The sequence below is a fragment of the Hyperolius riggenbachi genome, chromosome 1 (assembly GCF_040937935.1).
Source record: "Hyperolius riggenbachi isolate aHypRig1 chromosome 1, aHypRig1.pri, whole genome shotgun sequence".
NCBI classification, from domain to species: domain Eukaryota; kingdom Metazoa; phylum Chordata; class Amphibia; order Anura; family Hyperoliidae; genus Hyperolius; species Hyperolius riggenbachi.
The window spans coordinates 445,054,516-445,077,193 of NC_090646.1; the positions used below are offsets into that span (position 1 = coordinate 445,054,516).

Below are 22,678 nucleotides of genomic sequence, written 5' to 3' on the forward strand. Positions count from 1 at the left end.
TGGGTAAGTCCCTCCCAACAGACACACAGGCAGCAAAAAATAAACCAGTGGTAATGTTTGCATCAAAGCCAAGGAGGTCTCAGGAACAGGTAATAAGGGAAAAGCTCTCCAACTGGAACACATACACCACATTAAATCCAAAAGCTCAAGGAAGGGTTTAGAACAAAAAGACCCTGCAGGTAGTTATAACTTTATACACTATTCGAAGAGGAATCCATGGAATGTCAAATGTACAATGAATTTGCTGTTTAAATTCACATTTAGTTGCCTCTCCCTTCAGTTATGCTTCCTTGCAGCCATAGCACTAATTGACTGTTTTGTAGACAAAACAGCTTAAAATTGTAATTTTTACATCCCCACTTGCTTTTGCAGTGCGTGTTTTATTATTATTCTTTAATATCTATATAGCGCTGACATCTTCCGCAGTGCTGTACACAGTATACATCGTGTTGTCACTTAACTGTCCCTCAGAGGGGATCACAATCTAATCCCTACCATAGCCATATGTTTATGAACCATGTACTGTGTGTATATAGTAGTCTACGGCCAATTTAGGGGAAAGCCAATGTTTCAGGATGTGGGAGGAAACTAGTGTGCCAAGAGGAAACCCACATGGGAAGAACATACAAACTCCTTGCAGAGGTTGCCCTGGCCGGGATTCGAACTTGGAATCCAGTGCTGTAAGGCAAGAATGCTAACCACTAGGCCATCGTGCTGCCCATGTAAGTGGTAAAATGTGTGTTTGCACCTTCATTCAACCAAATAAGATTGTGCACAGCTAGAGATAGATCAGAAGCTTACAGGACTATTCACAGTCCATGTGCATCCACACCCACTGAAATCAATACTCTGCAAGCACATCTGCGCTCCCAGCTGAGACAAAGTAAAGGGAAGAGGGGAGCTACTTTACAATTATTTGCTGGATTCTTTGCAATGCATTTGGATCTTTTGGAGTGTATGGTTTTACCTGGTACTGCAAACATGAACTTGCACTTCAAATTTTGATTTTGAAAAAGATACAGCATGTTGCAAGTTCACTTCAAATAGCACATTTATGTTTCATTTCACTATAGAAAAAAAAAAAAAAGGATACAGTGCCTCCAATGAGTGAAAGCTCTCCGCAGGATAGACTGGTGTGCCAAGGAATCACACTGCTGCTGAACAGCCTGCATCTTCTTCACTTTATCAAAAGCCAGGGACCACACCGAGAAATGTCTCTGTAGCAGATGCTCCTGGTACAAGCACACAGCTAGAGCTGCAAAACACACACCTGTGTTTACACAACACACATCTTCTATGCAGAGGAAATGTATGCCACGGCAATCAACTACCCATGCTCTGTATGTTTTTCTAGGAGGCTTTTTACAAAACAATAGAAATCAGTAAACTGAACAATACAAATAAACATGAACAATATAGAACATGAGCATTAACCTCCCTGGCGGTAACCCCGAGCTACACTCGGGGTAGCCGCCACAGAGGATTTCTCTGACCCAGAAGGGATTTTTATTTTTAAATGAAAGTTATTGTAGCCTTTGTAGCTAGCACTTCGCTAGCTACCATCATACCACAAGTCCCTGCGCTCTTTTTTAGATTGCCCCCGAACACCGCCGTTATACGTACCCCCTCCCCTGGATCCCGCGATGGTGCAGCCTCTCCAATCAGCTCCAGGCTTCGCTATGGGGAGGATCGGGATTGCGCATGATGTCATGTCCTATCGTTGCGATAGCGACGACTGAAGCTCATTGGGGAGGCTGCGGCTCTCGCGGGATCGCAGCTAGGTAACGTATAGCGGCAGCGTTCGGGGGGGGGGGGGGGGGGGATAATAGTAGCTAGCCTAGTGCTAGCTACAAAGACTACAACAACTTTAATTAAAAAATCCTTCCTGCGGACGCAGCCTCAGAAGGTGAGTACCGCCAGGGAGGTTAAAGGGAATCTGAAGTGAAAATAAACTTATGATATAATGGGCTCAATTCTGGTAGCGTTTAGTAAATAATTACCTCATGGAATTGGGTTTACCTCATGAGGGAAATCAACTTTTGAATTCTGGTAGTTTAAAGTTAAGTTTTACCTCATGTAATTTCATGAGGTAATTCATGTGGTAATTTTCGACTAAAAATGTGTGGTATTTAGAAGTGAAATACCTCACACTTGAATTCTGAAGAGAAATAAGGGGCGTGTTTGCATGTCTTCTACCTCACATAATTAGACCTACCTCTACCACATGATAAATGTAGTGCTGTGACAGAATTGTGATATCTGTCACATAACATGGAGCCTTTTCAGCTTGTTCTGTGTTCAGGAACCCCATATTTTGATGAAATAAGTAAAAGTGCTCTGAGCCCCCCCCCCCCCCCCAGCAGCCTCTAAAAAGTAAAAGTGCTGTAACCCCCCCTCCAGACCCCCAGCCTCTAAAAGTAAAAGTACTCACACCCCCAGCCTCTAAAAGTGCTCATATCCCCCTCCTCCCCCCAGCCTCTAAATGAGCTGGCTTTTTTTTTTATATATAATGGATGCCTATAAATTTACTTTTCATAGGTTGCTACATAATCAAGTACACCTTCCCTCCTCAAAAAAAAAATAAAAATAAAATAAAATAAAAAAAATATTCCAAAGACTATCCTTACTTATGGAAGACAATTAAAGACTATTAACTATTTGCTGCAGGCTTACCACTGAAATACCTCACGTTTTACCCCACTCTATGCATTTACCTCATATTTTACCTCATGTTCGGAAACTGTGAAAAATCTTTCAGAATTGATAAAAGAAGAGGAAAATACCTCATGAGGTATTTTACCTACAAAAAAATATTTACCTCCCCACATAGCTACCAGAATTGAGCCCAATGACTTGTATGTGTAGTACAGCTAAGAAATAGAACATTAATAGAAAATAATTAATATATTGTGTCCAGTACAGGAAGAGTTAAGAAACGTCAGTTATCTATGCAAAAGAGCTTCTCTGAGCTCCACAACCAAATTGGTCACCGATTTCTGGAGCATTAGGGCTCATTCTCGCTACACAATGCATGCACGAACACGATTTCGTGCATGTGTTGCCATCACATGGTCAATGCACGAAATGCACGTCGTGGTGCGCCAAGCATAGACGTCGGCAGCTATACTCATCTGGTAACGTGTGCGTTGTGTGATAAAATGCCCCCAGATGCGTTACATCGTAACGCATGGGAATGCACACCTGTAGTGTGAATGGTAACAGGAAAGCCTATGGACTTTCATGTTGCCATATGCATTGTGCACAATGTGCGTCGCGTCAAAACTGACAGCGTAGCACATAGGGCCTGATTCACAAAGCGGTGCAAAGTGTTTGCACGCCTGTGAAAAGCCCTTTATCACGCCTAAACTCAGTTTAGGCATGATAAAAAGAAACTCTCGCGAAATTCCCATTCCCAAGCGCCCATTAAACCCTATGAGCACTGCGCGCGGAACTTTGCGCACGATCGGCAGCACAAAGCGGTGATAACTCAGCTAGTGCAAAGGTTATCACGCCTAAAGACTTTTAGGCGTGATAACTGGGTTATCACCGCTTTGTGAATCAGGCTTATAGTGTGAATGAGCCCTTATACATCAAAAAAACAGTGATAGACAGCTTCAGATAAGATTCAATGAGAAGAGAAGTTCAAAGGGTCATTAGCTCTGCAAACCAAACTATTTTAAACTACAAGACAGAGCAAACAGCAAATATGACAATATGATACAATGCTATAAAAACCGCTATATAACTCAAAAATAAGAGATCAATTTCTTTGCTACTAATGTGCTATTCCTTACCCGTACTACACATACAATTCATTATATCATACGTTTTTTTTCCGCTTCAGTGTCACTTTAAACGGAACCTTAACTGAGAAGGATATGGATTTTTCCTTGCCTGTTAGGGCCCGTTTCCACTCTCGCGGAAACGGCCGCGAATCCGCAGAGTTTCCCCGCAGGCAAATCGCGCGGGGAAACTCTGCCATAGGGGACAACGGCGCCGCCGGCCGAATCGCTTGCAGTAGCGATTCGGCCGGAAACCCCCACAGAATTCGCGGCGGAGGCTGCGATTCCCATAGCCGTGCATGGCACGGCTGATGGGAATCGCCTGCGATCCCGCCCACCCGCTCAGTGCCGGCGTGCGTCTACGAGACGCACGCCGCACTAGTGGAAACGAGCCCTTAGCCTGCTGATCTCTTTGGCTACAGAAGTGGCTGAATCACACACCTGAAACAAGCATGCAACTAATCCAGTCTGACTTCAGTCAGAGCACCTGATCTGCATGCATGTTCAGGGGCTGTGGCTAAAAGTATTAGAGACGCAGGATCAGCAGGAGAGTCAGGCAACTGGTATTACTTAAAAAGGAAAAATCCATATCCTTCTCAGTTTTGGTTCCCTTTAAGTTGGGCATGCACTACAGTTTCCAAAATGGAATTTCCCTACATGCAAGCTCTCTGTAAATGGTGATCAGACTAATGTTACATTAACCAGACAACCATTATGGGCAATAAGCATTTGCATTTCTTCAATTCCATCACAAACGATTATTTACAAAGCACACAAATTAGAAAGAGCAGCTGTTACCATGCTACATCCCCTTAGTAAATCTAATTACATCAGAAAGGAAATGTGTGCATTAACCAAGTGAACCTGACAAATCTGGCTTTGCAAATTTGGCCTATTGGCTAATCACGAGACATTGCTCATGCAAATATGCATTTGCTTTCGCATGCCTAAATATGCAGGGTCAAAAACCAAAACAATCGCCCTGCGGGAATTAGTTCATGCTACATAGCACTATCCAGGGGCGCCATCCCCTTAGTGCAGGCTTTCTCAACCAGGGTTCCCTGGAACCCCAGGGTCCCTTGAGGACTCTGCAGGGGTTCCTTGGCATTTTACCCCATCGCGAGGGAAGTATACTACTAGAGCACACTGTAATAGGTGGTACTGTAACAAGAAGCCCTAAATTGAGGGGTCAGGAGACAGTATGAGTGGCAGTGTAATAGGAGGTAGTGAAATTAACAGCCTAACCTACTTTTAAAGTTTAAGCCTCCTGAAAAATAAATTCAGGGGTTCCGCAAGATCAAAAAATTGTTTGCAGGGTTCCTCCAGGGTAAAAAGGTTGACAAAGGCTGCCTTAGTGCCTGCCAGCCTAATTTGTGGGAATAGAAATGCTCTGTCCCTCCATGCCAAATGTCTGATTCAAGCAGCTCCCTGCACGGCCTGTTTTGACTTCTGCTGCCCCCTCCTGGGTGTGAGTGCTCCTAAGTGAAACGCCAGTTAACACAACTGATAACAAGGCTACTTTCACACCGACATTGTAGTGCGTCGGCCAATATAAATCGCATTGCAAACATGATGGTATTATATGGTAATGGAGCATTTACATTGTCGAGTTAGCAGCAGTGTGGCAGAATCCATCAAAATAATGTGATGGAGGCTGAGCAAAACAGTACAACATGTGCATTTACAGTGGCAGTGAAGCATATTTTTCATGTACTATATGCTTCACCGTAGGCACCGCATCACACCTGTACTGTTCTGCACGCAGGGACAAGAAGCTTTAATACTGCTCTGCTCCTATCCACATTTACCTCCAACAGCCATTGCTAGTATGTTATTAGAAATAGATGGAAGTGAACACATTTGTGCTTTCTTAAATGCAGTATCTATTCCAACCTCAGTTTAGAGTTAAAAAGTGACACAGGTATGCATATTGCTTTTACCATTCTGCTGTCTCTTCTGCCTACGATAGTGCACATAAAGGCACCAGAATCTCATAAATGTTTGTAATGTGCAGCTCCTGTGATGCATTAGTGCCTTGTGCTCCTTCTGCCTTCCCTCCTGATTGTGAAGGTAGAAGTCTCGCCACTGAAGCCACGCCTACAAGAGGGAGGAAGCCAAGAAAACAAAACTAATAAGGGAAAACAAATATGAAAGGGAGATGGAAACATGTAAATGTACCCATTGGAAGTACACATTTTATGAATTGCAATACAAAAGGTATTTGTAATAATATGAAGTCATACCCAAGAACTTGTAAAACACTGATATTCTGACCTATTGGACTGTACCATTGTAACAATGATGCAAATATTTCTTACAGAAAAATGGCAGCTTCAGGCATGGGCACAGAAAAGATCTGGTTTGACAAATTCAAGTATGATGATGTAGAGAGGTAGCATAATGAAAACCTAAGCAAATCTGCAACAAATGCCCACGTCCAACCACAGAGCGCGACAGGCGCTGCCCCACCAACGGAGACAACCGTGAACTCCTGGCCCGGGTCGCCAGCCTAGAGCATGAGAACCAGAGCCCTCAAAGTTTCCAGGATTTTCAGCTCACCATCTCAAAGCTGGAAAGCTGGATCCATACACTGGAGAATTCTGCTACCTCAGGAAGTGGCCGCTCCCCCTCAAGTTGTGTACAAGGTTCCATTACCAGAACCTGCCAGCAAGACCTGCTCCTCAGCCGAAGAAAGAGGATGATGACAATATTGACCTGTTCGGCAGTGATGACGAGGAGGATAATGCAGAAGCTGCCAGAATCAGAGAATAGCGACTGCAACAATATGCTGAGAAAAAAATCCAAAAAGCCGGGAATCATAGCCAAGTCTTCCATCCTGGTTGATGGGAAACCATGGGATGATGAGACAGACATGGGGAAGCTGGAGGAATGGAGGAATGTGTTCGCTCAGTTCAGATGGATGGCCTGTTGTGTGGCTCCTCCAAGCTGGTTCCTGTGGGTTATGGCATCAAGAAGCTGCAGATCCAGTGTGTGGTGGAAGATGGCAAAGTGGGCACTGATATGCACTAGCGTCACTAGGGGGGTGCGATCCGCACCCCACTTGACACTATGACAGGGGTGACAGGCTTGCCAATGCCAACCTGTCTATTATACCTCCCTTACACTAAAGCTCAATGCCGCCTGCAATAACAAGAGCGCATCGCTCTAGTTAGTTACAGGCACTCAGGCAGAGGATCTGGGCCACAGCAGAAGTAACATTTCCCTTCTCTTTCCGCCCTCCAATCAGTAAAGCCCTTTACCACGCTGGTGCCTCTCTCCAACCAATGAAACCGAGGCAGCCAGCTGAGAGCCCGCCCACACCATCCCCGTCCAGAGTAAAGACCAGCAGCAGCTGCAGGAGAGAGCAGCGTGTTTGTGACAGGCGGATCTTCCACACTCCACACTAGAGATGCGAAGTTCGGATCTTTTCAATGATCCGGATGATTGGAATCGGATCATTGAAAAGATCCAGATCTTTGATCCAAATCTCGGATCATTTTACAAAGGAAGCATTCGGGGATGAAATGACTAGCAGGACAGGAGAAGGGGAGGGAGGGTGGACACACAGAGAAGGGGAGAAGATGGACAGAGGGCAGGGAGTGGACAGAGAAGGGACGAGCAGAAAGCAGAAATGTTTGTTTGCAGACAATACCCACATGCTGCAATCATATGCTTTACATATATTTCACCTATATGTTCATCTGTATACTCCCAACTCCCATTCCCCAAAGCATTCCCAGAAGTGAAGTGCAGCTGTATAGAGCAGTGCAGGAGGATCATATTGCACAGCAATCACAGTGCCTGCCCCTGTCCTAGCCCAGCATGCTGCCTGTAACGTTACTGTGCTGTGCCAAAAGTTTCCAATTTGTTCACTGTGCACAAATACGGGAGAGCCTGTAATGAGCAGCACATTATAGCCAGTATGTGTGCTATACACATATCTGGCAGTGGCACCGATGTCCCCTCTCTCTCATCTACCTGTGGCTGTGCAAGGCTGCCTCCCCTTCAACAGAGCAATCCATCTCTCTGCTCTGCTTCCAGGACCCCGCTGCCCGCTAAGAGGGGGGGCGTGTCCCTCCTGGCCCCGCCCCCTTTGTGATCCGAATCACTCATTTTGATGATTCGGATGATTCGACTCACAAAATAGATTCGGATCAAAGATCCGAATCGTTCATGATCCGGACAACACTACTCCATACAGATTTCTGTGTACTCTGCAGCCTGGTTCAAATGAAAGGTCCTGTCCTTTGTTTGTGATCTTATCTTTATTATTCCACTCTCTGCACTTTCTGGCTGCTGTCTGCCTTCTCCCCCTCTTTTCATTTACACTTTCTCTTCCTCAATGGGACAGATTATTTTCATATCAACAGCAATTGATTCCATTGTATATTCGCTCATAAAACATGAATGATCTTTTATTTCATGTATTTGTTAGTGCAATACATTTACTCTCAAGGGGGCCATACATCAGGCAACTTGGCGGCTGATAGACTATCCAATTACAATCGAAAGCCAATGAAAATCGCTGCCACTAAGAGCATGCCCGACCGACAATGCAACCATTTTTGGGCTGAAATTAGCGGCATTAGTCAGTCAGACATGCTGCAAGATGTAGGGTGAACTTGCTTGATAGTGTGTGCGACGGTAACGGTGAGCGATATCGGGACAGGTGACGAAACCCCCAGCGCTGTTCCCGTAATGTGTATGTGTATATATAATGTGTAAATATGCTGTAATGTGCGTTTATAAATTACCTGTCCTGTGTCACACACACACACACACACACACACACACACATAAACACAGTGGCGAGGTGGAGAATGTGGCCGCACCGGGTGTCAAATACCCTAGCTACACCACTGCTGATATGCTTGAGGAGGACATCAAAGTTTGGGGACTATGTGCAGAGCATGGACATTGCATCATGTAGCCTCCCTGGTGGTAAGGACGAGGCTGACTCGTTCATAATAAAATTTGCTACAAATGGTATGGAAGAGTTAGCCTTGGTCATGTTGAAAACTGGCCTGGAAAGGTTTATAATAACGTGTGGTGCATCCTCACAAGTTTGCCTCAGGCAGCAAAAAGTCTAGAACCGGCCCTGTCTAACCATCACCCAACCGCTTTGTTCTTGGCACCTACCTACTCACCCACTGGAAGCCATAACATTGTGCTGTGTTCGGGCATTGCTAAAATTCAAACACACCGGATCTTAGTGTGATCGTTGTGCAGCTGACACACTGGTCTGACCATAATGACCACCCCCGCCATGGCAGTCATTATGGTCCACCACTCACAGTTCAGACCAGTGTGTGTATGGACCTTTAGGGTTGGTTCAGACAGGTGTCTGAAGCCCCTGCCCCATGTCTGGTCCAAATTCTTTTCTGCAAGCGTGTAGAAAAGAATTTGTCCACTTTTAGCGGTGATTCACAGCGATCGTCATTTTTCATCCCGCAGGGGTACACAGGAGTGCGGTGCTAATGGACCCCTGAACGACCAGACCGTGCTGCTTCCAGACAGTGAAAAAATATTGATTAAAATACTGTGTTTGCATAAACGGCAGTAAACGACGTCTAAGTGTGCGTGTGAACCAGCCCTTAGTTGTCGTACCACACAAGGGAGATGTTTTAGGTAAACACCGGACGTTATTCATTTCGGCATCTGTAGATTTATTTCTTCATCCATAATTGAGGAGGATTTTTCTATTTGTGATTAAGTTTATTTTCGAAATTTTAATGCAACTTTTTTTGCATGATTTTGTATTTGAAACCTTTATTTATACTCAAAATGGATACTAGACCCTTGCTTGATGGATTTTAGTAAGTTCCAGGCAAAAATTTCAAGAAAATTAATTGGACCACTTTTTGCACGGAAATCCCGCAGAAATTGAACGACAGGGAGGTTAATTATGGGAGACAGGATACCAGGATTATTTGCGTAGCCAGATAAATGCCTTTTAGCTTATATTTACTTTTCAGGAGAGTTGTGGCTGCATTGGACTGCCTAATTTATGTACATAGCCTTGCTTTATTAACCAGTGCATTGAAAAAATATATAAAATGTGAACACAGGCAAGTAATAAGTAGGCTTAGAACTATATGTACTCATGTTTATCTCATCATGTCATGAGTCAGTTCTGTTATAGTTTAAACCTGAAGAACTGGGATACATGTGCACATAGGTGTTTAAGGAGTGAGCAGCATGCTTCTGAATTGTACAATAGTTAGGACCGACTGGTACAAAAAAAATTGTACTTTGTTGTCTAAAACAGCAATGTTGCCAAGTGCAACACAGGTAGCCACAACAAGTCATAGGACATATTTCCACTGTGTGCCATGCCCGTTTCTGACTCGGAGTCACCACTCATGCCATTGCAAAGCCACAGTCAAATCACTGCATGGCACAGCTATAGGGATTCGGATGTGTGCTACGGAAAACTGGTGCGTGCCATACAGAACTGCACTGGCATGTGATTTGGATGGCAAGCTATTATCTGAATACACAGCATATCCGTCCAGCTCGCGCACTGGGAAACGCTGCACATTCAAACTGAGTGGAAACAGGGCCTTACAAAGATGAAATCAGTATAATCATGTGCTCTGAAAGCCTGTTAAGATTTCCACAATTAATCACTATATACACAATGCCTTCAGTAACTGCCAATTTTACAGCTAGCAAGGAACCATACTTGGTTAGAATGGATTGTAAATATTTAATATCAATTTTCATTTCTCTGCAATTCAGGATGTGAAAATCACATGTTAGGTTACTAGACATACCCTCACTTGCAGGCTCACAGCCCAGTGTTTTAACGACAGTGTCTCCATCTCACGGATTCTTTGTCGGTGTTGGATCTGAACCATCCACATGTGCCACACATTGCTGGCAAAGGAAGTAGACATGGCTTGTGAGCTCATTAGGAGGAACAGTAAAGGTGTTCAAGATTAGATTCATTTCCAGTTACTCTCTACTCACTGTAGGTCTCTGTACTGTCTGAATTCCAAAGCTTCTAAGACCATGTGATGCTTCGTCTGTCGGAGGTTCACATAGATAATCCAGTGATGCCATGCCTGTTGCATGACATGCCTCTGAGCTATAAACAAATGTGAGTATTAAATAGACCAGTATAGCTCCATAATATTAGAATTACTGTGCTCTTATTTCCAGATCAAAAAGGTACAGAAAAAATATTTAAAGTGTGCTTAAAATAACTTTAGATCAGTAATGCAACATGCATGAAATTTCATCTGTTCTAAACTACAGGCTTATCACTACCACTGTTTATATAAAAAAAATGGAGCCATTATTAGCCTGTACTGCTGTACTCCGCATATGCAGAGGTTATTGGTACTTCTACAGAGGTAAGGTAACAAGTGCTGGGATTCAATTTACTATTGTAGAAGTATTGGGCACAGCTTCAAGTACATTATTTAAAGTGGTCTAACACCCAGCATTTCAACTTTGCTTTAAAAGATTGCTTACAGCCTATAAACTATTATGCCAGATTTTTTTTTTGCAGAAATTCACTGAATGGATTAAACATGACATTTTAGTGCTGCATTTAGCTAGAAATCCTCCTCCATGCTTGCTTGTTTAGTTACAAATGTATCTGTCTACAATGTAACAAACAAACACTGCTTTGAGAGAACAAAGAGGGCTTCCCCCGCAGGCTTTTCAAAGGTCTATTTGTATTCCAAATAAAGATACATTTGTAACTAAAAGATAAGAACGGATGCGGATTCCTAGTTAAATCCAACACTAAAATGTCATGTTTAACCCATTCAGTGAATTTCTGCTTAAAAAAAAATCTGGCATAATAGTTTGTAAGCTGTAAGCAATCTTTTAAAGCAAAGTTGTAATGCTGGGTGTTAAACCGCTTTAAACAGGAATCACCACACACTGTAAGTTGTTTACTATTATAATCCTAACATTTGTATAGCGCTTTTCTCCTGTCTGACTTAAACAGACACTGAAGCGGAAAACAAATGATGATATGATTTTGTAGCAGAGCTAAGAAATAAAACATTAAGATCAGATACATAATTGTTTCCAGTACAGGAAGAGTTGAGAAACTTCAGTTGTTATCTCTATGCAAACAAGCCATTAAGCTCTCCGACTAAGTTAGTAGTAGAGAGGGCTGTTATCTGAGTTTTATTATCTCAACTGTTCCTGGACTATTTACTTTTCCTCTGCTAGAGGAGAGGTCATTACTTCACAGACTGCTCTGAAAGACTCATTTTGAATGCAGAGTGTTGTGTAATCTGCACATATTAGAGAATGATGCAATGTTAAAAAAAAAAAAACACTATATACCTGAAAATAAAAGTATGAGAATATTTTCTTTGCTGCTAATCTTCTAGTAATTACTCATAGTACACAATCAATTCACTATATCATATTTTTTTTTTCGCTTCAGTGTCTCTTTAAAATGCTAAAACCATAAGCACAGTGTAACAGTTAAGACTATACTGGAGTTAGCTTGCTTATATCTTAAAAGGGAGATACTAATGCAATATACTTATATTATGTTGACTATGGGGCCTATTCTAACCACTGCACACTTTCCGCTGTGCTGTTACGGATACAGCAATAAGTGTTTTCTCTCTTTCTTTTTTGGGGGGCATTTCACAGGGGAAAAAAAATTGTAAAGCTAGAAAATACAGTTCTAATGAAGTTTTTGCCCTGCCGAATGTTAGTTACTTACGACAGTTACCTTGAGTGCATTGCACAAATAGCGTGCAGCATGCGATACGCAACTGTTGGGTGTAAAGGTAAAATTGCAGTGTGCGAGGCAATTTTAACATGTTTTCATAGTATATGCCCCAATAATTCATAAAGAGGGCCCTTTGCAAATTGCAATATGCATGCGGATAAAGCCTGTATTCGCTGCTGGGGCAAATAATAAATGGTGCGGATAATTACAAATAAAACAAATAAAGAAAAGCGCTTAAGGCGGTATAAGGATATATCCAGGTAAACATGCTCTCAGTGTAATCACTATGTGTGTCACAGGACTAGAGCAGGAAACCTGCTGGTAGAGGCACCTTGAAAGTGATGAGCTTTATTCTGGTGTGTGCAACATTATGCAGCCAAGACCATTGTCCGTTACAAAGGTTTTAACAAGATTCCCTTTGGTAACTGGCATGGCTGAACGAATGCAAAGTAGCTCCACAGTTTCACTACAATTCCCTTCCAACGCCTTACTCTTTCACTGGGAGAATTCTCACCATGACGCTCTGCAACTTGGTACTTCTTTTTATTCTGCAGCTGCGAATGCGTAAAGCTCCTCCATGCCTGGAAACACATCTTGTAGGAGACATACCTAAAATGTATTAATGTAAAATATACATGAATGTAGCACCAACATGCTTCAAGTCACCTTGCAGAAGGACTGGACCAAAAAATGATAGCAAATCTGCATACCATGTTTACTAGTCACCTTAGTAGCCAAAGTTAGTGCCACAGAACCCCCAGGAAGTACCAATGCATGACTGGTTTGAGGGCACAGCCCCTTACACACTAATTCATATTTTGGTAGCTCCCCTCCAAGCCCCCTTCTCACATCCTGAGGCTAGGCAGGGTATCAGAAGAGCAGAGGCTTGGTAGTTCACAGGGCCATGGAGTCGGTACAAAAATCCACCGACTCTGACTCCTCAGGTTAGGATTCCACCGACTCTTCAACTTCGACTCCTCTAATTTGCATATTACAACCTTGTTGATTGAAAGTATGTAACATGAAATGCATCTCTTAACTGCCAACACTTAGGAATTTTAAAATACAACTAAAGTGAGAGGGATATGGAGGCTGCCATATGTATTCCCTTTTAAACAATACCAGTTACCTGAATATCTGGCGGATCTTCTGCCTCTAGACTAAAACTAGTCCTTGGTAAGTGTACTTGTAGAAGGTACAGACATGAACAAAGAACATCTATCAAGCCCTAGGCAATGTAAGTGTGGGTACATGTAAGTATGATGTGTAGGTACTCTGCAGGGGAATGAGGAGATTCTTCCTCTATTACATATTCTTCATGCACAATCTGAACATGGATCAGGCCCTAGGCAATGTGACTGTGGATGCATGTAATAGTGATGTGCAGGTACTCTGCAGGAGAATGAGGCTATTATTCCTATTACACATTCTTCAGGTACAATCTGAACCAGGTTTATGGGTGATAGAAAACACCTCTGTGTTCAATGTGCACAACATTCTCAGTGGATTCCCTGCAGCTCTGTGAGGAGTGCATATGTACAGTATAGTACTACTGTGTAACAAAGTAAACCTGAAACAGATGAAATTAAAAAGTTTTATACATACCTGGGGCTTCCTCCAGCCCCCTTCAGGCGAATCAGTCCCTCGCTGTCCTCCTCCGCCACCTGGATCTTCTGCTATGGGTCCCGGTACTTGTGCCAGTCGGGCGTAGTATGCATGCATACCCCTCCCCCCTGCCAGGAGCGTACTACACCTGCGCAGCACTGTTGCGCAGGTGCAGAATGCTCCTGGCTGTGGGAGCAGCACAAGGCTCGACTGCACTGACTGGCTGAATTACTGGGACTCATAGCAGAAGATCCAGGTGGCGGAGGTGGACAGCGAGGGACTGATTAGCCTGAAGGGGGCAGGAGGAAGCCCCAGGTACGTATAAAAATTTTCTTTTCATCCGTCTCAGGTACCCTTTAATTCATAGTCATCAAATCAAAGTTTAACAACATATCAAATTATTTGATTTCATGAGCAAAGGGAGTGCATAAATTCGCATAAACCAGCATCAGCGCAGAATTATTTTCATCTCATTGACCATCTCCATTAGTGACACAGCTACACAGTCTTTATTCTTACAGCATATATATTATTTAGTATATATAAGCAATTCCTGTGTACACACATCATATATACAGTCACAATCAGATATGTATATCTGACTTAAAAAATACAGGGGGACTGCTTTATTGAAGCAGCACAAGTAACTATTTTTTGATTGGTTTATTTCATTTTTGTGGACTAAGCAGAGCTATTACTGTATATATAAATTATTTATGATGACTATTATCTAAGAAATAGAACATTTTTTAACATATTTTCTATTTTAATTAGTTTAAATTCATTTCAGAGTCGGTGCATTTTTTCCCGACTCCGACTCCAGGGACCCAAAAATTGCTCCGAATCAGACTCCACAGCCCTGGTAGTTCAGCCCATAGTCTGGTTCTGATCAGACTTTTAAGGTTCTTCAGGGTCCAGAAGAGCCCATTTAGCAGCAGCAGCCAATGATTCAGAGGTAGAAAGCCTGCACAGTGTGCCACCTTACTGCCAGGCAAGAATACAGTGTTTCACCATGGGTCATATTAACAGTAAATAACTGGAAATACCTACTATAGTACTTGTATTAATTATGCACCATAGACTATGTTAGCCATTTGTAGAGATAGGAAGATATAAACTGTAATACATTTTACCTTCTAAATGAGTAAATTACAAATGAAAGAATAGTGTACTGGAATAGCTGTCCAATACATTAATTTCACACAACGGAAACTTATCCTAAATGATAATAGTCGAGCAACAAACACTTATAAATCCTGTTGAGAAACATGAACACAACATGGAAGCACCTTTAAAGTGCTAAGAAATGAGAGAAAGCTTAAGGCCTCTTTCCCACCAGGACGTTGCGTTTTAGGAGACGTTATAGGTCGCATAACGTGCCCCTAACGCAACGCCTGGTGGTGTCGGTGGAGGACGCTACCTAGAGCTGCGTTATGCAGCTCTTGGTGCGCCTTTTTTTGTGCTATAGACTGCGGAAACCACGTGATCCGCATCAAGTGGTCCCGCCAGCCAATCGCCGCACAGAGTGGCGCTCCAGGAAGTAAACACTGCACGTCACACCATGCAGTGAATATTAGCCATGTGGCTGGCCGAGGAGGAGGAGGGGAGGCCTAGCCGCGTATAACGCACAGCATGCAGCACTTTAACCTGATGTGCAGCGTTACAATGTAACGCAACGTGGGCACTGTGAACAGCCCATTGATTTTTCATTACTGTGCGGTGGGCTGCGTTACAGGCTGCTCTAACGTGCGCCTGTAACGTCCCACTGTGAAAGCATCCTAAAGTTTAAAAACACATTCCACTGACAAGTATATGAAAGCTGCCATATTTATTTTAATTTAAAGTGTACCTGAGCTGGCATGACATCATGAGATGAAAGTGTATGTACAGTGCCAAGTGTACAAATAACTAGGCAATGTTCATTTTTTGTCTTTTATTTTTGCCTGGGAGAGTTAAACATTCAGGTACACAAATTACAGTGTCTATCTAGTTGGGACCTAGTGGGACTATAGGTAACCCTAAAGATTAGGAATTATATAGCAATAAAAACTCTTTCCCGGTAGAGATCAGCTTCAGTGTGCAGGGAATAGTTAAAAAGGTCAATAGTTCATAGATTTTGACTTAAAACTGTGTCAGACTCTGTGTAAGACTGTCAGTCAGCAGAGACAAAACCTACTTTTTCAGCTTTTAAATAGGAAATAAAAACTGTGAGATTCCAAAGAAGCCATGTTTATCTCATCAGTTTATTTTCAGTTCAGGGATACTTTAAACAATGTAAGATGCCTGGCTGCCCTTCTATGCCATCCACTGACTCAGGAAGAGAGAATGCAGATCAGGTGCTCTGAGTTAAAGCAGATCTGAACTCTAGCACATCACACAATGAAAATTCTTTATTTCACATGTGGTTGCTGAATTAAGTCACTGGACTGTGCTCATTTAGATCAGTGTCTTAGGAGTAGCTGGGAATTACAGCTGTGAGCTGTGTGTGAGCTGCGTTATGGTAGCTCTCTGCCCTGTGTAAACACAGGCTGAACCCGGTCAGTGCTCCTAGTGAAGTGAATCCAAGTAAAACTTTTTTTTAATATTTTTTCGATTACCATAAACTGTAATGAAGACTTCTTTTTCCTTAAAAGGTGATCATGCATGAGTTTAAATTACACTTTTTGAAATTCACCACCAATATCAAATGTTTTGTGTCTAGAGCTGGCCATACACTACAATAAAATCCCTGAGTCCCTTCGTCCTGTGTGTGTTCCTGTGTTTGTGCCGCAGTGACACCCTTTGGACAGGAAGGACAGCCAGGGGGCGGCCGGTCGCACGGCGGACGTGTGCTGGCAGCGGTGGCGGTCACTAGTACACTATAAATCTACTAGTATAATTTTGAATAGTTCTACCACAGCTATGTAGTATAAGCCAATGGATTAAAAGTAGGTAAGCCATATTACATGTGAGTGGTAATACAGGGTATTCAAGGATGTATGGTGAACTTACAATGTTAGCTGCACTACAGAGGAATCCTTAGACGTACGAGAGGAATTGGCGCGGGAGACTTGGGCGCAGGATACAGCCGGTATATGGCTGATCCTGCTGCTGCACAAGTCCCGGCCGCCATGGATGGTGGGGAATGAAATAATTAGTCTTCCAGCAATTGCTGGAAGCCGAATTACTGTGTTTTAAAAGTAACTTCAGCTCCGTCTTCAGACGGCGCCAAAGTTACTCCCTGTGCACCCAAGTCTCCTGCGCTGGATTCACTGTGTTCGATCCTTAGATGAAGTTTATACTAGAAATCATCCGCATGAACTATAACAAAACCATTAAAGTGTATTGTGTATGCAGGGTTCAAACATTATTGAAATCAGTCAAATAGCTGTACCTGTAATGGCATTCAGCCCGAATGCTGAGCCTCCACTCTTTACATGCTGACCACCACTCCTCCTTCCACTGGGCTAAGCAGCAACGAAGCAGACGATGACAATAATGTTGCCTAAGGGAGATAATTTACATTATTATGAATTTTATGTCTGTATTTATCCAGCTATCTAAATAGGAATATTATGAAACCAGCTTTTTCAGTAAAGCAGCACAAAATGTCCTAACACAGTGTTAGTCATTATTATTTAAGTATGCACCCCTTTTGAATGCTCACCAAGTACCCATTGATAAGGCAGAGAATATCTCAAGTACCCCTTGGCACATATATATATTTAATAGTCGTACACAGTACCGTAATTGTCTGTAAATAGTTTCCAAGCATTTACTATAGCCTAAAATACTAACTTATACTTAATATAGCTAAAACACTAAAAGGCTGTTGTTAAAGGGAAGGTCCAAGCTAAAGATATAAAAAAGGATTTCCTTACCCAGGGCTGGCAGCCATCCTGTGCCCTCGCCACAGCTCCTGTGGTTCCCAGTCCCCTCCAATGCAGATGCCAACCTCACCTGCCCCTGCGCTGACGTAGTCTAGAGTATGCGTAGAACACGCCAGACTACGCCAGTGCTACCGAGAGCAGCTGTTGCGCAGGCGCAGTAGATGCACATCGGCATCTGCACCGGAGGGAACCCTGGGCCAGCGGCTGGAAGCGGAGCTGCGGCAAGGGACATATCGGCTGCTAGGGGCTGGAGGAAGCCCTGGGTAGGCATTTTTTTTTTTTTTTTTTAAATCAGCAAGGATGTGTCCTTTAATATAGAATTATCATTTTCTAAAACTAAAATGTTATACTTAACTACATTAAATCCTAGTAACCCCTGGACCCATCAGAAATACCCCCTTGAGTACACGTACCACTGGTTGCGCAATTAGGTCCTAACATATAGCAACCAATCCTTTATTTCAGGGCTGTGGAGTCGGTACAAAAATCATCCGACTCCAACTCCTCAGTTTATGAACCACCGACTCCAACTCCAGGTACCCAAAATGGGTCCGACTCCAACTCCTTAGTCTAATACATACCAGGGCTATAGATTTGGTACAAAAATCATCCAACTCGGACTTTCGACTCCTCAGATTATGGAACCACCGACTCCGACTCCAGGTACCTAAAAACGCTCAAACTCCGATGCCTTGACTGACTCCAACTCAGACTCCATATCGTTGCTTTTTTTGGTCTACTAAAACCATAAAGGTTTGCTAGGATCCTGTAAGTCTGGCCTAAGTCGTTAAAAAGGTGTCTGCTAGAGCATAACTGCAAGTTCAGTTAAAAATCTCCTGCTTAACTCACCCAGGGCCCCAATGCTTATCCCCGTTCCCTCCTGTCCGCACCTGCAGGTACAAGGGCCAATCTGATCAGCCTGGTCTTCCATTGTTCACATCCAGAGATATCACTCCATCCTGGCCCTGGGACAACATTGCAGTGGGAAGTAGACAGCCCTCCATGGAATAGAGAAGACAGGCTGTCTTTCTACTGAAAGAGGTGAAGCTACACATAAATGTCTCTTATTTGATCACACAATCTCTGGGGTCTGACAGGCCCTCCTCCCTCATAGAGTGTACCCGTTGTCTAGTGGTCCCACCTCCCCTACACAGCCAGCTGGTATATAGTGGTCTGTCATACATTGTACCTGGTGTCAAGTGGCCTCCCCTCCATCTACACTATAGCGTTGCCTGGTGTCTGGTGGTCCTTCTCCCTCCCTGCATCCCCTAATTTCCGAGTACAGGCAGCAGAGCTGGTGAGAGACCAGATCACCTGATCCAGGGCCAGACACACTGTGTCACACTCACCTCCCAGATGGTCCAGTGCCAGGTTCCTATGTCACTGTGGTGTCCTCAGATGCCGTTCCCAGGACTCAGCCAGAACCTGTGTTATCAGGTGTGCTCCTGGGGTGCGCCCACACCTGTCTCTTATGTGCATAGTAGGGGGCTGAGCTCTGCCACTGGCGCAAAGGCCAGAGTTATTAAAACCCTGGCCAAACAGAGTCCAGTGCAGTTCTGCCTTACAGCCATGGCGTATTGCCACTCTGTCCTGTCTTGTAGGTCTGTCACAGGTCTGTCAGTCAGCCTCAGTCCTACCAGTCTGTGCATCCGCAAGTCAGTCACGGTCCTGTCAGTCAGAACACCTGCCAGTGAGTCCTGTCTGTCTGTACACCAGTCAGTCAAAACCCCATATTCCAGTCCGTCCTGCCAGTCCTACCTTCCAATCCGTCCTGCCAGCCAGTGCTGCCCTCCATTCTTTCCTGCCTCTCCTTCACACACTGTGGGGTCAACCTCCAGTTCTCATCACCGGAGGGCTACTCTCAGAGGTCATGATCTGCTGACCACTAGGCAGAAAAGTAGTCCATCACTCCTTAGGGCTGATGGCCCTTTATCGTTTGTGGGATGCTCTGGTGAAGGCCCCCCACACTAATCACCAATGCTGAAATTAACAGGACCGGGACACACTGCACATGGAGGAGATGCTTGCAGTGTGTCTCGCCCCGGATCAAGCGAGATACTCTTCCACTGCCTCCGCTGTCTGTACTTTACAAATGTGGGGAGGGAAGGTGGGTGGCCACTAAACTCCAGGGTTGAAGAATGAATGGGGAAACCACCAGACAACAGGTACTCTGTAGAGCAGGGGGGGAACGACAACAGACACTAGGTATGGCCCGTGTATAAACTGAGATTTAGGGGTTTATTTTAAGAGCAAAATTATTCCAGTTTATTCAAAAGTATATATGGTATTATTTATATTGTAAGGAGTAAAATTTTGAATGAATTTTGAATTTTTGTATTTATTTTTTTAAACACTGACCTCAAACGAGTTGTTAGTAGGACAAGTATTATATTAGTAGGAAAAGTACTATATGTACCTATATTTGTCTCATGATGTCATATGTTCAGGCATACTTTCAGCCGTTAGTGCTCATTCTTAGGAACAGGGGAAGTTTAGCTTATAGTACACATAAAGAACAGTGAAAGAAAAAGTATATTTACCTAGCAGTAGACAACCGAACCCTTCCAAAGGCTTTTCTTATCCAGAGATACAGGAACTTTCTAGCGAGGTGTCTGCAGGTTAAGAGGCAAACTAATCACATAAGGTAGCACTCACTAATAAGTAAATTTAAAAAAAAAAAAAAAATCATGAAAAGATAATTATAAAGAGATAAAGAAAATCCCATGCATTACGGTATATGTATAAATGTAGGAGAATGATGAAGTGGAATTCTGTCCAAAATTTTTATTGTTAGTTAGTTTTTAGCGGAGGAGGGTTACAATTCTGTATACATTTTTTAAAGTTTTTTTATTTTAAAGGACAACTGAAGTTCTGCAAGGAGCTAATCTTGTCAGAAATACCTGATCTGCGTATGCTTGTGGGTCTATGGCTAAAAGTATTTCAGGCAGAGGATCAGCAAGATAGCCAGGCAACTAATACAATAAATAAATAAATGGAAATAAATATGTCAGCCTCCATATACAGTGGTGTGAAAAACTATTTGCCCCCTTCCTGATTTCTTATTCTTTTGCATGTTTGTCACACTTAAATGTTTCTGCTCATCAAAAACCGTTAACTATTAGTCAAAGATAACATAATTAAACACAAAATGCAGTTTTAAATGATGGTTTTTATTATTTAGAGAGAAAAAAAACCTCAAAACCTACATGGCCCTGTGTGAAAAAGTGATTGCCCCCCTTGTTAAAAAATTACTTAACTGTGGTTTATAACACCTGAGTTCAATTTCTGTAGTCACCCCCAGGCCTGATTACTGCCACACCTGTTTCAATCAAGAAATCACTTAAATAGGAGCTATCTGACACAGAGAAGTAGACCAAAAGCACCTCAAAAGCTAGACATCATGCCAAGATCCAAAGAAATTCAGGAACAAATGAGAACAAAAGTACTGTAATTGAGATCTATCAGTCTGGTAAAGGTTATAAAGCCATTTCTAAAGCTTTGGGACTCCAGCAAACCACAGTGAGAGCCATAGTCCACAAATGGCAAAAACATTGAACAGTGATGAACCTTCCCAGGAGTGGTCGGCCGACCAAAATTACCCCAAAAGCGCAGAGAAAACTCATCCGAGAGGCCACAAAAGACGCCAGGACAACATCTAAAGAACTGCAGGCCTCACTTGCCTCAATTAAGGTCAGTGTTCACGACTCCACCATAAGAAAGAGACTGGGCAAAAATGGCCTGCATGGCAGATATCCAAGGCGCAAACCACTTTTAAGCAAAAAGAACATTAAGGCTCGTCTCAATTTTGCTAAAAAAACATCTCAATGATTGACAAGACTTTTGGGAAAATACTTTGTGGACCGCCGAGACAAAAGTTGAACTTTTTGGAAGGTGCGTGTCCCGTTACATCTGGCGTCGAAGTAACACAGCATTTCAGCAAAAGAACATCATACCAACAGTAAAATATGGTGGTGGTAGTGTGATGGTCTGGCGTTGTTTTGCTGCTTCAGGACCTGGAAGGCTTGCTGTGATAAATGGAACCATGAATTCTACTGTCTACCAAAAAAATCTTGAAGGAGAATGTCCGGCCATCTGTTCGTGAACTCAAGCTGAAGCGATCTTGGGTGCTGCAGCAGGACAATGACCCAAAACACACCAGCAAATCCACCTCTGGATGGCTGAAGAAAAACAAAATGAAGACTTTGGAGTGGCCTAGTCAAAGTCCTGACCTGAATCCTATTGAGATGTTGTGGCATGACCTTAAAAAGGCGGTTCATGCTAGAAAACCCTCAAATAAAGCTGAATTACAACAGTTCTGCAAAGATGAGTGGGCCAAAATTCCTCCAGAGCGCTGTAAAAGACTTGTTGCAAGTTATTGCAAACGCTTGATTGCAGTTATTGCTGCTAAGGGTGGCCCAGCCAGTTATTAGGTTCAGGGGGCAATTTCTTTTTCACACAGGGCCATGTAGGTTTGGAGTTTTTTTTCTCACTAAATAATAAAAACCATCATTTAAAACTGCATGTTGTGTTCAATTATGTTATCTTTGACTAATGGTTAACGTTTTTTGATGAGCAGAAACATTTAAGTGTGACAAACATGCAAAAGAATAAAAAAATCAGGAAGGGGGCAAATAGTTTTTCACACCACTGTACCTCTTGCTACAGTTGTACTAAAAAGGTCCAAAAGCTTGGTCACATGACCACTCGCTCCC

The 22,678-nt window shown here is 43.1% G+C and overlaps 1 protein-coding gene and 1 pseudogene across 6 annotated transcripts in view; one reads left to right on the plus strand and one right to left on the minus strand.

Moving 5' to 3' along the window:
- The window catches only part of SFI1 (SFI1 centrin binding protein), a 145,840-nt gene that overhangs the window by 81,157 nt on the left and 42,005 nt on the right, over positions 1 to 22,678 (minus strand). For all 6 annotated transcript variants that reach the window (XM_068238479.1, XM_068238463.1, XM_068238456.1 and 3 more), the window contains exons 3-9: positions 20,507 to 20,578; positions 17,471 to 17,581; positions 13,007 to 13,101; positions 10,755 to 10,872; positions 10,559 to 10,661; positions 5,723 to 5,879; positions 1,094 to 1,255 (exon numbers count right to left, since the gene is read on the minus strand). In XM_068238479.1, coding sequence (XP_068094580.1) covers positions 1,094 to 1,255; positions 5,723 to 5,879; positions 10,559 to 10,661; positions 10,755 to 10,872; positions 13,007 to 13,101; positions 17,471 to 17,581; positions 20,507 to 20,578 — 818 coding nt within the window. The remainder of the gene's footprint in view (positions 1 to 1,093; positions 1,256 to 5,722; positions 5,880 to 10,558; positions 10,662 to 10,754; positions 10,873 to 13,006; positions 13,102 to 17,470; positions 17,582 to 20,506; positions 20,579 to 22,678) is intronic.
- Positions 6,107 to 6,812, plus strand: LOC137561771 (elongation factor 1-delta-like; annotated as a pseudogene).